The sequence below is a fragment of the Limulus polyphemus genome, unplaced genomic scaffold (genome assembly GCF_000517525.1).
Source record: "Limulus polyphemus unplaced genomic scaffold, Limulus_polyphemus-2.1.2 Scaffold406, whole genome shotgun sequence".
Lineage (NCBI taxonomy): Eukaryota > Metazoa > Arthropoda > Merostomata > Xiphosura > Limulidae > Limulus > Limulus polyphemus.
The window spans coordinates 452,072-466,637 of record NW_013666016.1 but is presented as its reverse complement, the minus strand read 5'-3'; the positions used below and the strand labels follow the sequence as shown (position 1 = coordinate 466,637).

The 14,566-nt window shown below is 30.2% G+C and overlaps 1 protein-coding gene across 1 annotated transcript in view; it reads left to right on the top strand.

Moving 5' to 3' along the window:
* Positions 1–14,044, top strand: part of LOC106458032 (sodium- and chloride-dependent GABA transporter 1-like) — an 81,046-nt gene extending 67,002 nt beyond the window's left edge. The window contains exons 12-13 of the mRNA XM_022384163.1: positions 1,693–1,860; positions 11,792–14,044. Of these exons, the coding sequence (XP_022239871.1) occupies positions 1,693–1,860; positions 11,792–11,890 (267 nt within the window). The 3' untranslated portion in view covers positions 11,891–14,044. The remainder of the gene's footprint in view (positions 1–1,692; positions 1,861–11,791) is intronic.
* Positions 14,045–14,566: the final 522 nt, after the last annotated feature.

Sequence of the window (14,566 nt, the reverse complement as noted above, 5' to 3'; positions counted from 1 at the left end):
TGTTAAACTTATATAAAGTTTTTCTTCATTACCCATTCAAGCCGTCTCCAAGTATTATTAGTCTCAAAGTGGGTTCCTCGTCATCGAATTCCCTGTAAATGTGAATTGTAATACATTGAAGAATCGGAAAGACTGACAAAAGTTATGATTCAAAAACATAATAGTCATATAAGACTTTGTAATATCGATAATCACGCCAAAGAAAAACATAATAAAATGAATAATATGAAGATATAATGATATGAACCCCACTATTTAAAAGAAACCTTCTAAGTCCACCTAACTTATAACACACTTAGTCAACATAGTAAAAACGACACCCAAACCTCTTTAAAGTATTCAAAAAAAGGTATTTGATTCAACTTGTAATGATAGAAATCCCACTCAAATGGGTAAAGTTTCAGACTTTCTATGAAGAAGAATCCAAAATACAATCACATTACCAACATAGAAATAGTCTTTCTTGAGACTTTCCCGAAGACGGCACCAGATTATATTAGGTGAAACGTAGGATAAAAACTAGTTAATATATTCTTCAAAAACAGCAATAATATAGTTACAATTAAAAGTTAGAAAAAGATGACCATGTAGATTATTAACCATGAAAATGATTGATATTAGATCGCCCCAACTTGCTCTGAGTAGTTATTTGAATATTTCATTTGAAAAACCCAATATCGTAGAATTATAGGAAAACATACTCTAAATCAAATTGTTGAGGGTTGTTTCTTTGAAGTATTAAGCAACTTTCTTGCCATTTTATTTGATTTCTCCTGTACTGTAACTGCAATTGTATTTAATTATGTTACAATTACTCCTAACTGAAACTTTTCTAATTCTGAGATGATTTAGTTTGGTAATAAGTCTGTTCAGTATCGCAGAAATATAAAATATTCAAAAATATCCTCATTTTGATATTTACGTTTAACAGATAAAGAACAAAAGAACAAGGAATTGAATCATGGTATGTGTTGAGACAAAAATACTAAGTGTGAACTTAATGGAGATCAGAGTTCACTGATGCGAGAAAGATGCGATGTAAAGGGTTCAATGAATTTGTGGGATATATCTTTTAAATTTATAATGTGATAAATTAAAAAATGCACAAATGAGAATACGATATATTCTGGTACATTCTGCCAGCTACTTTAAAAAGAATTAATAGGAATGTTAACGATACTTGAACAACAAATACTTGTTACTTCTCTCAGAAGCACCCACGTACAGTAAAACTTTATAATACCTATAAGAATTTACGATTACTATGCAGTTTAGTTGAAATTTGGTTCACTTAGTCTACAAAGGTATAATAAATAACTGATTTATATGTAAAATAATAATAATTTTAAGAATTAGCCCATAATACTCTGTAAATTATAATTAAATTAGGAAAAATACACTCATTAAATTAACAAAACGAGGAAAATGATGCGATATTTGAGTAACACATGAGAGTCACTAATCTGATGGGATAATTCAGGGATCCAAGATTAATACGAAGTGTAGACGCTTTATTGTTATGTTTGTGTTCACCAAAAGAATGCAATCCTAATTTAACATAACTGAGATATTTTTTTAGAGGGAATAAAAATATAATTATGTGAGTGTGTGGCTAACAAAAGACATAAAGCGCTATGAAATTATTCTTGAATATAATTTTATTATAATAATAGGAATCAATTTTGTTTTTAGGGAGTCTTTCTCTTCAGTTTGGTTCAGTACAAACCACTCGATTACATAGGCTACGTCTATCCATGGTGGGGCCAGCTGATTGGTTGGATGCTGGCGTTGTCATCTATGCTATGTATCCCTGCGTACGCCATCTACATTTTTCTTCTTACTCCCGGCACTCTCAGAGAGGTAAGGTTTTACTACTAAATAACACCCAACAAGAGTTATCACAAGAGAGTTACGACAATTAACTTCAACACTTTCGTTGTCATCTAAGTGAATCATGATATTATTATTTAAAAGAGAGGAGTCACTGGGACGATTTTGATCATGGAATAATTATCTTATGTGGATAGGATAAGATAATTTAACTCATCTATTCTTGAGAAAAAAGTGTAAGAGGTGATCTTATTGAAATTTACGGGATTATCCATAAGATCGATGGGATAAAAGCCTATTTTTTATTGTATTTTGAAGACAACAGGGAGAAGGACACACAACGTTAAGATTTTGAAAAGGTAGATCTGGTTCCAATTAAGACATTTTATTTTTCTAACAGGGTGATTGGCTTATTGAATGAGTTACTGTCCAAAGTGATGGAAACAAGCATTTACAAGAGTTTAAAAGATGAATTGTTAATTTCCTTTAAAATAAAGGATGAGTGGATTTTAGTTTTTAGTTTTTCTCAATGATGGATGTACAGGGACAGATTGACGGACCAAACAGTTCTTACTGTCTGTATGTTAAAGACAGATTTCAGATACCACATTTATATTAGCAACAGTGAATAGTAGCAAACACACTGGTGGTTTATAAATTACTTGTCTTATTAGCCCAGACCAAATATCTTACTTTTAAGAAAATAAAGTACTCGTGTAGATAGGATTATTGATTTAATTATTTCTAAGTGCACATATTATAAAGTCTTGATACTGAAAGCCACTTCACTAGTTATTAAATGACCATATAAACACACATTTAATGACAGTAAAGTAAAATGTACTGCTAGATACATGTAATTTGCAATATATATTAATTAAATGTTTTCAAATTGAAAACAATGTAAATGGTATTATTATAAGAATAGTGGGAGTAAACAAAAGCAGTATATTAAAGCTCAGGCATAATATTTTCCTGTTGTCACACATAACACAAGGATTATCCCTGATTCTTAGACCTAAATTTTTCCTATTACCCCTAAAGCTATTTATTTTCTGAACTATTTGCCTTTACAAAAAATGACGGCTAAGAACCTCATGGAAAACCAAAGTGACTTACACCAACATGAAACCAAACCAAATTTTACGATTCCTAACGAGCAAGAACTACATCATCATGATTCCAACTGATAAAGGTGATTCCATCGTTTTAGACAAAGACATATGGTTTAAAAAATAGCAATGAATGAAAAATACAAAAACCTTAAGAAGGATCCGACCCCAACTACCATTGCTAGAGATTTGGACATATAGCAACTCACTGTCAAAAATGTAATTTATGTTCTAATGTAGGAATCATATAAGATATCAGGATGTGTTAAGTAAATCATCAAAGTGCGTACAGTATTGTGGAATGCGTGAAATAATCTTTACCAAAATTTCCGGTTTGTCTCGAGGCACAGAAACTTGAATGTCTGTGTGCTGAATGTAATTTGTTACCAAGAAAAATACATTTGTTGCTAAAGGTTTCAAGAAGTGCTTCTTTTGTGTAAGATCTCATACAGAGGCAATTAAAGGGGCCTCAAAATCTAAGAACAGCCATAATCAAGACAACTACATTAGGCTTCAGTTACTATTCAGATGACAAATGTAAATACTTCCAGACAAAAATAGATTGCCCAAGACTTCGATATGTGCCCATCCAAATTATAGCAGAGTTGGATAACTGCTATTCACAGGTTTGAATAATTATGCACATATCAGAATTATTGCCAAGGTGGCTAAAAATATTTATTGTATAACTGTCTTGAACTAAATAAAACATAAGATTTATTGCACTCTTGTGACTTCTCTCGTCTGACCAGCCACTTTGAAATACTGCAATGAAATGCACAGATCTTGTGAGTCCAAAAATTGTATAGATACTGAAGATCTCCATGTTGTGATTATCTGAGAAACTTAGGTGAACCTCAGTTAGAGTATTACCTTGATTATACTGTTGAGGACATAGGAGATTTTGTTTATTAACTTTACTTGATATTTTATTTGTTTCAATTTTTAATGTTTCTCTTCTATACTGATGTATAATCCTAGTGCTTACTTTAGTCCTGAACAGTTACACCAAATGGCTTATTGCATAAACATCAGTGCTGTTTTATATAGAATTTTTTATGCACGTTCCTCTTTGTGTGGCTCTGAACATATAAATGCGAATTGTTTGGGTTATTTAGGAACTACTTAATACAATCTGTCTCTATAATAGAAATAAAAACACTTTAAAATGACATATATCTATGTAGAATTATACGGATTATAACTTGTAAAGATATAATAGAGTAAATAATTTATTGATATCTATGTTAAATACTTATAATTCAAGATGTCCTCTACTGAAAATATCCATTACACTTTGAATTTGTAATTATTGTTATTCATGTTTGCCTGAATCATGCAGTTTAAATTGCTTAAAACCATTTTCACTATAAAGAAGTTCACAATATTAAACTTTATCACCTAGTTCTATGTTATTTTTTATTATACTGGAGGACAAAATTTCAACTTCTTATTTCAATCTGTCGAAAAAGTCTTGAACCTTATTCAGTCAAGAACTGTTAAATTGAAATGTTCATTTGCTGTCTTGAAGTGTAAACACATTATTTTTTGCACACTGTTGACCTTTCACAACTCTAGCTATCACTATAAGAGGCATAGTTAAAATTCAGTTGAATGTATATGATACTTAACATCAATTGGTATTGCAAAAGTCATATCTGTTTGTTAGTTTTTTATTATAAAAAACATCTAAATTAACCTAAAAGTTATCCCAGGTTCTTTTACAGAGCAGATTGTCGCAGTATCTTGCTAGTGTATCAAACTTTAATTTGTTCTAAGCTATATTATGGGTGCGTTCTGTATGATTCTGGCCCTTAATTGCTTTCTAAAAGCAATATGCTGTTTGACAACTTTTTTTGGATAAACTACTTCTGTTTTACTTTATATATCTTGACTTAGCTTTTCACAGACAGTATCTCATTGGTCAGTATGGATATAAACAGATATAATGGATTGAGAAGCTCATAAAGTCTCTTTCTAAAGATTAAACCTTTCTTAATCAATATAAGTGGAACTCTGTTCTCTGTCCAGTTTTTTAATTACGTTCGGAGACATTTTCTTCAATGTCCCCTGAATATTCACCGCTTTTCATCGTCGTAGCTTTCCACCACCCTAGTTATTCTCTGATATTTTAGTTGTTCTTAGTATCTCTGATCATCTTTGCATAGAGACTTTATTGTCAGATAGCCTAGATATTATACCTAAATATAAGGATTTTATTTGTATCTCGAGCTCCTGAAATTAAATCCTTTCTTCTCCTATATCATTCCAGAAACAACGTAGTTCAATTTGTGTGTTTTCTTGTTGCACTTACTTAGTTTGAGGGTATTGAAACCCCTACTTTAAAATTACAATTTTACCGACTCTCTCAGCAGTCTCTATAGTTTCAAACTAGCGAGTCACTAGCTATCCAGTTATTAGTGTAAACTTCACCCCTTTATAACTAGTAGCCGAACAATGTCAACCAGATTACTTGTATTTGGATTCCTAGTTACGTTGACATTCCTGGTAATGATATTGTAGACAGGTCTATCAAAGCATCATTGTTTCCAGCCTACCCGACAGTTAATTATGTAATCATTTCTTCCAGAATAGTCACTAAAATTCTAAAATAATAATTACACTCAACAATAAATAAATTTAATTATGAGTGACATGCAAACTACAAAATCTTTTAGGACCACTGTGTTCTAGGTCATCAATTGGGTACCTTTGCTGCTAGCAGCGTTTTGGGCTCTTAAACCTTATATTAAACAATTTATTTTGAAATATGTTGTTACTCATGGACCTACCATTGGGCTAACTCCATGATTGGTTGTTCAATATAATGGCCTCTTTCCATCTGCGTTGGCTAGGTCTCAGAATTAGATGATATGACCTTCTCATACTCCTGGAATTAAGTCAGATTCTGTCTCATTAAAACATATTGAGTTAAAATAATTCAAGCATACCCAAGTTGTTAACGAAGTCGGTGGTTAAGTTTAATAGCAAGCAGTCATACATGGAAGCCTGAATTTGATATTTCACCGAATGATATCTAGCCTTCACCCAAGCTTCAAGATTTAAGGAAGGGCAGAGAGAAACTTTAGGTAATAATAACTTTACTCTTAGCAAGAGAAAGTTATCAAATGGCTTGAAATTCAGATATGGCACAGGGAAAAAATATCTTGGATTCAAGTCACTAGAAATAAAAAAATAAAAGAGTTGCTCATTGTTCCCAGCATTAGCAATAAAAAAGCAAGGTAAAGAAGAAGAGGAGAAAGCATGAAATGTAAATAAGAGACCAGAAATAAGGCAAACAGATATTAGGGGATCTATATGTACTCGATTGTGATAGAGTACATATGGAATCCCTAAACTCTGGAATGAATTAAAAATTTATAGAAAAATAAATGAAATGTTTCTTCAAGCTAAGAAAAGGAAAATAAGAATGTTACAATATAAAGTGGTGGTGGAGATTTATGTACCAACTGACACAACTGATAAAGGTTGCTCTGTTTCTTGTCTAGGATTCACTGAGCTGCATATTTAGGCTTCTAACACATGTTAGTCTAGGTATCTTTATTTTTGTTGATCTTCTACTGATATTTGGAAAAAGATATGTAACTTATAGAATGGCTTGCTTTGCAATTTCTACAAATTATTTCCTCATGTAGTATTTAGCTATATCTCACACATTTTAGGGTTTGTGCACTAACTTGAAATGTGACCAACCTTTTGGCTTTTAAAACAGTGAATTATTTTTATTGTGTATTTTTTGGTAAACTTCAGCTTTAAAATTTAGACATTCAATATTAAGACTGTTCTTTATTAAGTCATGGGCTGGATTCTTAATTGTAAGAGTTACTCCCATCACTGCTGTTTCTAGGCTCTTTTCTTCAAATTATAATTCTTTCAGTTTTTTTGGAGTCATCTTTCTTCCTCGTCCTTTGATTTTATATTTTTATTATGTAAGATTAATGAGGGCAATAAGAGAATATTAGTTTCAACTTTATTGAAGATGTATTTTCAGACCATAACAAAAGCAATATTTGTAATGGCTGGTTGTCGTACGGCTTTGATCATATCTCTAACAGATGCTTTAAATAAATTACTAGATCCAAAAATATAGAGAACTGACATAGTCAAAGCAATTTGTGACTATTTTCTAAGCCAGTCTCAAACTACATTAGATTTCATTCAAATTTCTGAACATCTGTGTTACAAGGATCAACCTTTTGAACAGTTGTTGCAGACTATAGAAGATTATGTACATTACATATAATATACAATTTGGTATTAATGAAAAAAGAGCAAATTTAGAAAATTATATGATACCACTATACAACTGTTGAATGTATATCTGAAATTAAATAAGCCATTAATATTAATCTCTCTAATAACATAACATGCAAAAATTATAAAGCTCCTGAAAAGCATGATATAGCATAAGAGAACATAATATAAAATTTAAGGACAACAAGGGATCTGTTGGTCCATCTATGCTATCCCACCCACTAACTTAAACTATTAAAAACTTTAAGTAAGCCCTTATCATTTAAATATTTATCAAGTCTTTATGTAAATTCCCTTAAATTTACTGCATCCACCACATCTGAATGCAATAACTCTATTAGAAATAGATCAAATTCGTACTTATAATATAATTATGGTAATGTACCTTTATTACCTTGCATTTAATATAATTAAAAGTCATTTACCTTTTAGTTGCTAAACTCACCAAATAATTTAAATCCTTCTCCTAAAGCAGCACCCTCCTTTTTACAGCCAGAAATACCAAAGATTTTAATATCATCAGTAAATTTAAGCAATTTATTGACCATTCTTTCATCAATGTCATTGGTGTAAAAGCTGAAAGAGAAAAAGGTCCTGACTATAAGCCCTAAAGTATCACATTTGTGATATGAACATGATTTTACTAAATGTTATTTATAATAACAACCCTTCTGACATTTTCCACCTAGATGCAATTTTATCCTATGAGCCAACTGATTTCCCACACCTTTTCCTACCACTGATGTAAGACTAATGGGCTTGTACAGTTTTTATCATCTATCTTGCAAAGAGGACTAACATTAGCCAGCTTCCAATCTTCTGGTACTTTACCACTATTCAAGGACTGCAAAAATTTAGCAGCTGACTCACATATCTAATCCTTTACCTTCATCAAATCTTTGGGGAAATATTATCTGGCACAAGAGCCTTGTAATCATTTAAAAATCTAAATTTTTCCTTAACAAACTCAGAATTAATGTGATCATCCTGTTTTATCTCGTTTCCGTGAAGCAATTTTTCAGGCTGAATAATATTGCTTAAACCTTCATTAGTAAAAATTGAAGATAAAAAGTATAATTTAAGTACCCAGTAATTTATAATCATTAAAGGTGAGCCTTCCTTTACCATCCCCAAAGACCCTACTCCCATCCTAGTATTTTGCTTCTATTTAATGTATTTAAATAAATTTTCACAATTAATGTTTACATTTTCAGCCAACCTTTTTTTATATATTTATTCGATTTCCTAATGTCATGTTTGACCAGCTCTCTTACTCTTCTATAGTCCTTTAAGTCTTCCATCATAGCAGTCAATTTAAACTTCTTAATTCATAATGCTTTTCTTGGTCTTTTACTTGCAGCAAGCATTTTTTTCCTATAAGGAACATGTTAACCTTGAATATTTAAAAATATATTCTTAATTTTTTTTCAAATCTGATCAGTCGCTCTAATTAATTCAAATGCATAATTCACAACAGACAATTATTGATGTACCCTTCAAAATTTGAAACTAAAATCTCATTATTCCTGATTTGTTACGATGTAAAACATCAATCTTAATTGCGCAATGATCACTTGCACCCAGATGTTCCCCATTCTCCACCCTCTCAACCATTTCTATATTAGAAGTTAACAATAAGTATAAAATAACGTTACTCCTGGTAGGATCTTTGACAAATTAGCGAAGGAAACCATCCCGAACAGCTTTTAAACACCTGTCTTCCTCATGGTTTGAGTTTAATATTTCCCAATCTATATGCTTGAAATTAAAATCTCCCATTATAGGGACCTCATTTACAACAGAAATCTTAACCTTGCTGTAACGTTTCTCATTAATGTTATCAGTTTCGTCAATTTAAATAATAACAATATAGAACCTAATTCGTATGGCAGTGGAACATAATATTGTAACTAAGTTTTGATTGTTAATTTATATTTACCAACTTTAAGTAGATTGTACAAAATATTAATGTTTCTTCTTACCAGATGTTGATATGTTTGAGGAAATAATTAAAAATAACCATCATTCTATTATCTTTAGGTAATTTTGTACATATTAATTTTGGTTGTAGTAAACACAGGTTAGACTGAGAGTATTTGTATGACATAGCTAGAGAAAGTAATGTGCTTCGTCTAATCTTTTTCACTTAGAGTGTAACAAGAAATACGTTGAAATTTAATGTACATCCTGATGTTATAAATTACCATGTGCCAGTTTTAACTTTTTGAAAGAACATTATAGCAACAACAATGAAGCTCAAAGATACAAATTTAACAAAGCTAACTCATTGATTTTAATGCACTAGTTAAATGTAATGTTTAACATAACATACGGACAAGCAAGGGGCCACTTGCATACCCATCCACGAGAAAAATATAAAATTTACGATGTGACTCATGTAAACGAGTTAAATACCATAGTATAATTGTATTTGTAGTTTTATTTCAAATAGGGTATATTACTAGTCTTAATAAGAAATGAACGAGTAAGTTAAATGCAATATTTATTCTTCAAGAAATGTAAAACTTTTTTATTCCCTTGACATTACAAGCTGCACAGAATTACATTATTAAAATAGCACTGTATCTAGCTTATTGAACCTTACTACTTTGTGAATTACTCGTATTAAATATTTGAATACTTGAAGAAGAATTAAGATTCTCTGTTATTTTATAGTAAGCGAAACTTATTTTACTTGGTTTGTTGGCTATTTTCTTTATCTTCTTAATGAATACGTCAGCTAATTGCTTAAGCTTAAACATGTTTAACTGTATGTTTATTATTTTTGTATATATATTTCCATTTTGTATTTCTGTATATACTTCGGAACGTATGTGATAATGGAATAAGAAGGAAATTAAAAAAGTCATAAGATGGTGTATAAAGAACTTGTAATTAGTTGGTTCCAACCGGATTCAGTTGCATTTTGTATATTGCACTTATCACGAAGATGTTATAATAATCAAGTGATCTACATGTTAATACATCCAGGACTTTAATTTAATTACCAGATTCAGTATCCAGTTATTGGATCCTTCTAAACTATTCAAGAAGTCTTGAGAATTGGAGAACTGTTTAAATTTCATTCCCAGTTCATTGCTGAATGTAATATAACGTTTTCATGACAATATGGCACACAGTGATAAATAATAACATGAAGTTTGTTTGCGTGATTGAAAATGGATCATCATTTGAGTGCAAAGAAATAATTTGCGTAAGTGACCAAAAATAATACAAAACTCTAGTTCTTTTAATCAGTTTGTAAAATAAAAATAAGTGGAATAGTGGACAAGATGTTTTCATTCTAATGCGTTGAAAACAGTTTTGAAAGTTGGAAACTTCCAAATTATTTTAGGAACTCTCGTAATAACCTTGATGTTCAAATAAATGTTTTGAAGCCACTTAGTCCGTACTACTCGTCTTCAGCAATCGTTGATCAACTTTCAATTACTCTTTGCCCATCTCAGGTATGATAAGTTTATCACAGTTTGAGATGCAGACATCAATGTCTGTTTCACATGCATCTAAATATGTGATTCACGTGTTACTTATAATTATACCATCATAGGTTATCAATTTTTGTAAAGTATAACTAAAAGCATCACTATTCTCAGTTATAGCAATGTAGATAAAAACTGCTTGTTACCAGCCAGTATAGAAGCTTCCCATGAAACAAAAAACGTAATTAATATCACAATTATTTTTAAATGATTTTAATTCTTGCTTGAAGAAAAAAATCGGAGAGAAAAATGTTTCAAACTTAAAAAACAAAATGCTTTACTTGTTTTTTGAACTTTGTAACATTTTCCAGGCAAAATGTTATTAACATTAATGTGATATAGATTAATATTTCACAGATGGGTATTACTTAATTTATCGACACACACACACACACACACAACTAAAAAAAAAGTATTCCAGTGATTTATTTTACAATATATGTATAAATGTGTATTTGAGAGTCTCATATACTTGTTTGTTTACTACAACTTCATATTTGTTCTGTTATAATAGGTAGCTTAGGCTGACGGTTGATTGGTTGGTTCTAAGCCGTATTTGTTATGCCTTAAATTTCTTGTTTCGTGTATAAGTTCGAGGCACCACTAAGCGTGAAACTTTATTCGTGCTACTGGTTGGCTGATTACAGCATTTCTCCATTTTTTATAAAAGTTTTCATTATGAGTGGGCAACCAGTTGGGGTCCTCACCCCTGTTGATTTCTTCACCACCTTCTGGTAGCTGATGTTTAATGGCGAAAACTTGGTAAAGATTTCAAACCATGTTCAAGGGACACCTCTTTATTACACATATGTCCCATTTTGCTAAAGGTTAGCAGTGCATCACGAATGGTTGAGGCCAGGAGAAGATAACTTATCCTGTAATACGTAACTTCACCCATATTTCATTGCAGCTTACTACTGAGTTTCTGACACCTAAAAATTGTTACATTGTTTATAGTTTTACATATTACTGTCATCTAACTGATCTTGTGTTCGTTATTAATAGTATGCATAGGAAAATATTATTTTGGTGTTCTATAAGTTAATGTTTGTGTTTCTTGTTACTTTATATTAGCGATGCAAGAAACTGTTTCGACCGGACATTGATCTTCTGACAGAAGTCCGAAAAAGACAAATACGTGAAAGTGGAATAACTGCAACAACGGCCGTTTAATTCGTTAGATAAATTTTCAACTGAATTAATAACACTCCTGATGGTAGATGTCACCTTTTACTAAACGATAGTTTTGTGAAGAAAAAACCAAAATGTTTTTTCTTGTTGGTTTTCGATGAGTTCCACGAGAGATATCACTGAATTTAAGACTTTAACAACAACAGTATTAACACAATCAACAACAACAAATAGAAATCAGTTTAAAAACTAAATTAGTTTGAGTTATCTAAAACTACCACAAGAAACCACCATTTTACAAAACTCGACTTTTTAATTAAATAAGACGGGAATTATTCATCAGAAACAAATTCAAGATATCCTGATAATTTCATTAAAATTAGATATGTTAAGTTGCACTACCTCTGATTGATCTTTAAAAGTTAACAAGTGAAAAGTGCTATATTCTTGAAATACATGATACAGGATATTAACACAGTTGTATTTTTGTGACATTTTTTCTAATTAGTTCCACAAAAGCTTTTTTATTTGCTGGTATCAAGAAAGCTTATATAGCGTATAAAATGTCTTCAAACGTATAGAATATTCTTGAATTTACTGTAGTGTGAAATTGTTCATATAACACAGAATATGTTTATTTCATTTTCTCGAAATTAAACTTATTTGATTTTGATATGTTATCGTATAGAAGCAATACGAGAAAAAAAGGAAAATTATATCGTTCTGTTTAAATTAAATTTGACCTTACTAATATTAAATCTATTTCGCAAATGCAGTACACATTTTCTTTTTTTTTCTAAGTTAACAAGACCACCATACTTACTAAGGAATGTAGTATATTAGTAAAACCAAAATCATCTTTTCTTAGTATGTTATAAAAAGGAGTAGTGTACGTTAGAAATCCTAAAACCAGCGTTTCGCGTTTCCCTATGCATTCCCATATCTAGCTATTTAAGTGTTTTTTATTACTTTTTTGTTTTAAATTGTTGATTTTAGTGTTGGAATGAAAAATACGTCTTTTTTGATACAAATACAGAAATGATAATGATTTTTGGCAAATATATCTTAATATTTAATACAGTTTGCTATTTCACATCTGTATCGTCTATTAAAAATAAAGATATCATTAAAAGAAATATTCAACTTTATTAACAACCCATTAGGAAAAAGAAAATTTGTCATTGTTGTAAAAACAATGCTTAGAAGAAACGAGAAGCTGATAGATTTGAAATATATAAAATTATTAGGTAGAAATCATTTGCACCTATTTAACTCCCTCGTGGAATTCAGAAAAGTTCTAAGTTCTTTTTCAACCGTAACTACAAAATCATGAAGTTTCTATATATCTAGAAATATTAAAATTAATTAATTTATTTACTAGAAATTTAATGAAAAATGTTTTAAAATATATAACGCTAAAATCTACTAAATCGCATTGGAGAGATACCTTAAGTATTTTGAAAATAATTTAGTAGTTATTGAACTAATTAATTTTTTGTACAAAGTTATATTTATTAGATATCTTAATTAAAATCAAATCAACAACTTGCAAGTTTTCTTATCTTAGATAGACTGCTGCAAGTGAAGGAACAAATCTTAGTTGAATTTTCATGAAACCAAAAATATGATAAACTTGTTGAATATAGAACTAAATTTTCTATAAGATGCTCATTTAATTTTAATTTTATTGTATTCTTAGTATAGCTGATTTTCTTTGTTACAATATTTTCAAATTCTTAACTTTCTAGTTGGAAAGTTAATTATTCCTGCTATTTGTGCACTCATTCGTTTAGTGAAGAAATTGAAAATCGTTGTAAATAAGCACACGGGGTTGTTTTTTTCAAAAATCTTCATATTTTAAACAAAAAAGAGTGAAAAATAGAGACTTTGGTACGGACCTTTTTAGAATATAAATTCAATATTAACATTTGTTTCGTAACTGTTTTCCTTTTAAAATTGTCTCAGTAATAGTGGTGCGAGATGATGTATTGTAACCTGTTGTTGATGTTATTATTCTACTTTACACTGAAGTATTTTCTAATATTTTGATTGTAGACATATAATTACATTCAGAATATGTAGTGCGTGTTGTAGATTTCAGTAATGTAGTAGTTTTTCTTTTTTTATGACTGAAAACTGAAGTGGAATTGTTTATTACAGCGTGTGAGAATCCAAAATAAAGGTTTTCATTCTTCACATGAAAGTTTCTTTTTTTCTGCAGTAGGAATAAGAATTATATAGAGTTATATGACGGAACTTACTAGATAAAGGAAGTCATGTAATCCTTGTTAGATTAAACTATTTACAACTTTAACAACATTCTTTCTTTTTTGACAATCATATAAGTAAAGATTTTCATTCTTCACATGGAAGTCTCCCTTATTTTCTGCAGTAGGAATAAGAATTATATCGAGTTATATGACGGAACTTACTAGATAAAGGAAGTCATGTAATCCTTGTTAGATTAAACTATTTACAACTTTAACAACATTCTTTCTTTTTTGACAATCATATAAGTAAAGATTTTCATTCTTCACATGGAAGTTTTCCTTATTTTCTGTAGTAGGAATAAGAATTATATCGAGTTATATGACGGAACTTACTAGATAAAGGAAGTCATGTAATCTTTGTTAGATTAAACTATTTACAACTTTAACAACATTCTTTCTTTTTTGACAATCATATAAGTAAAGATTTTCATGCTTCACATGAAAGTTT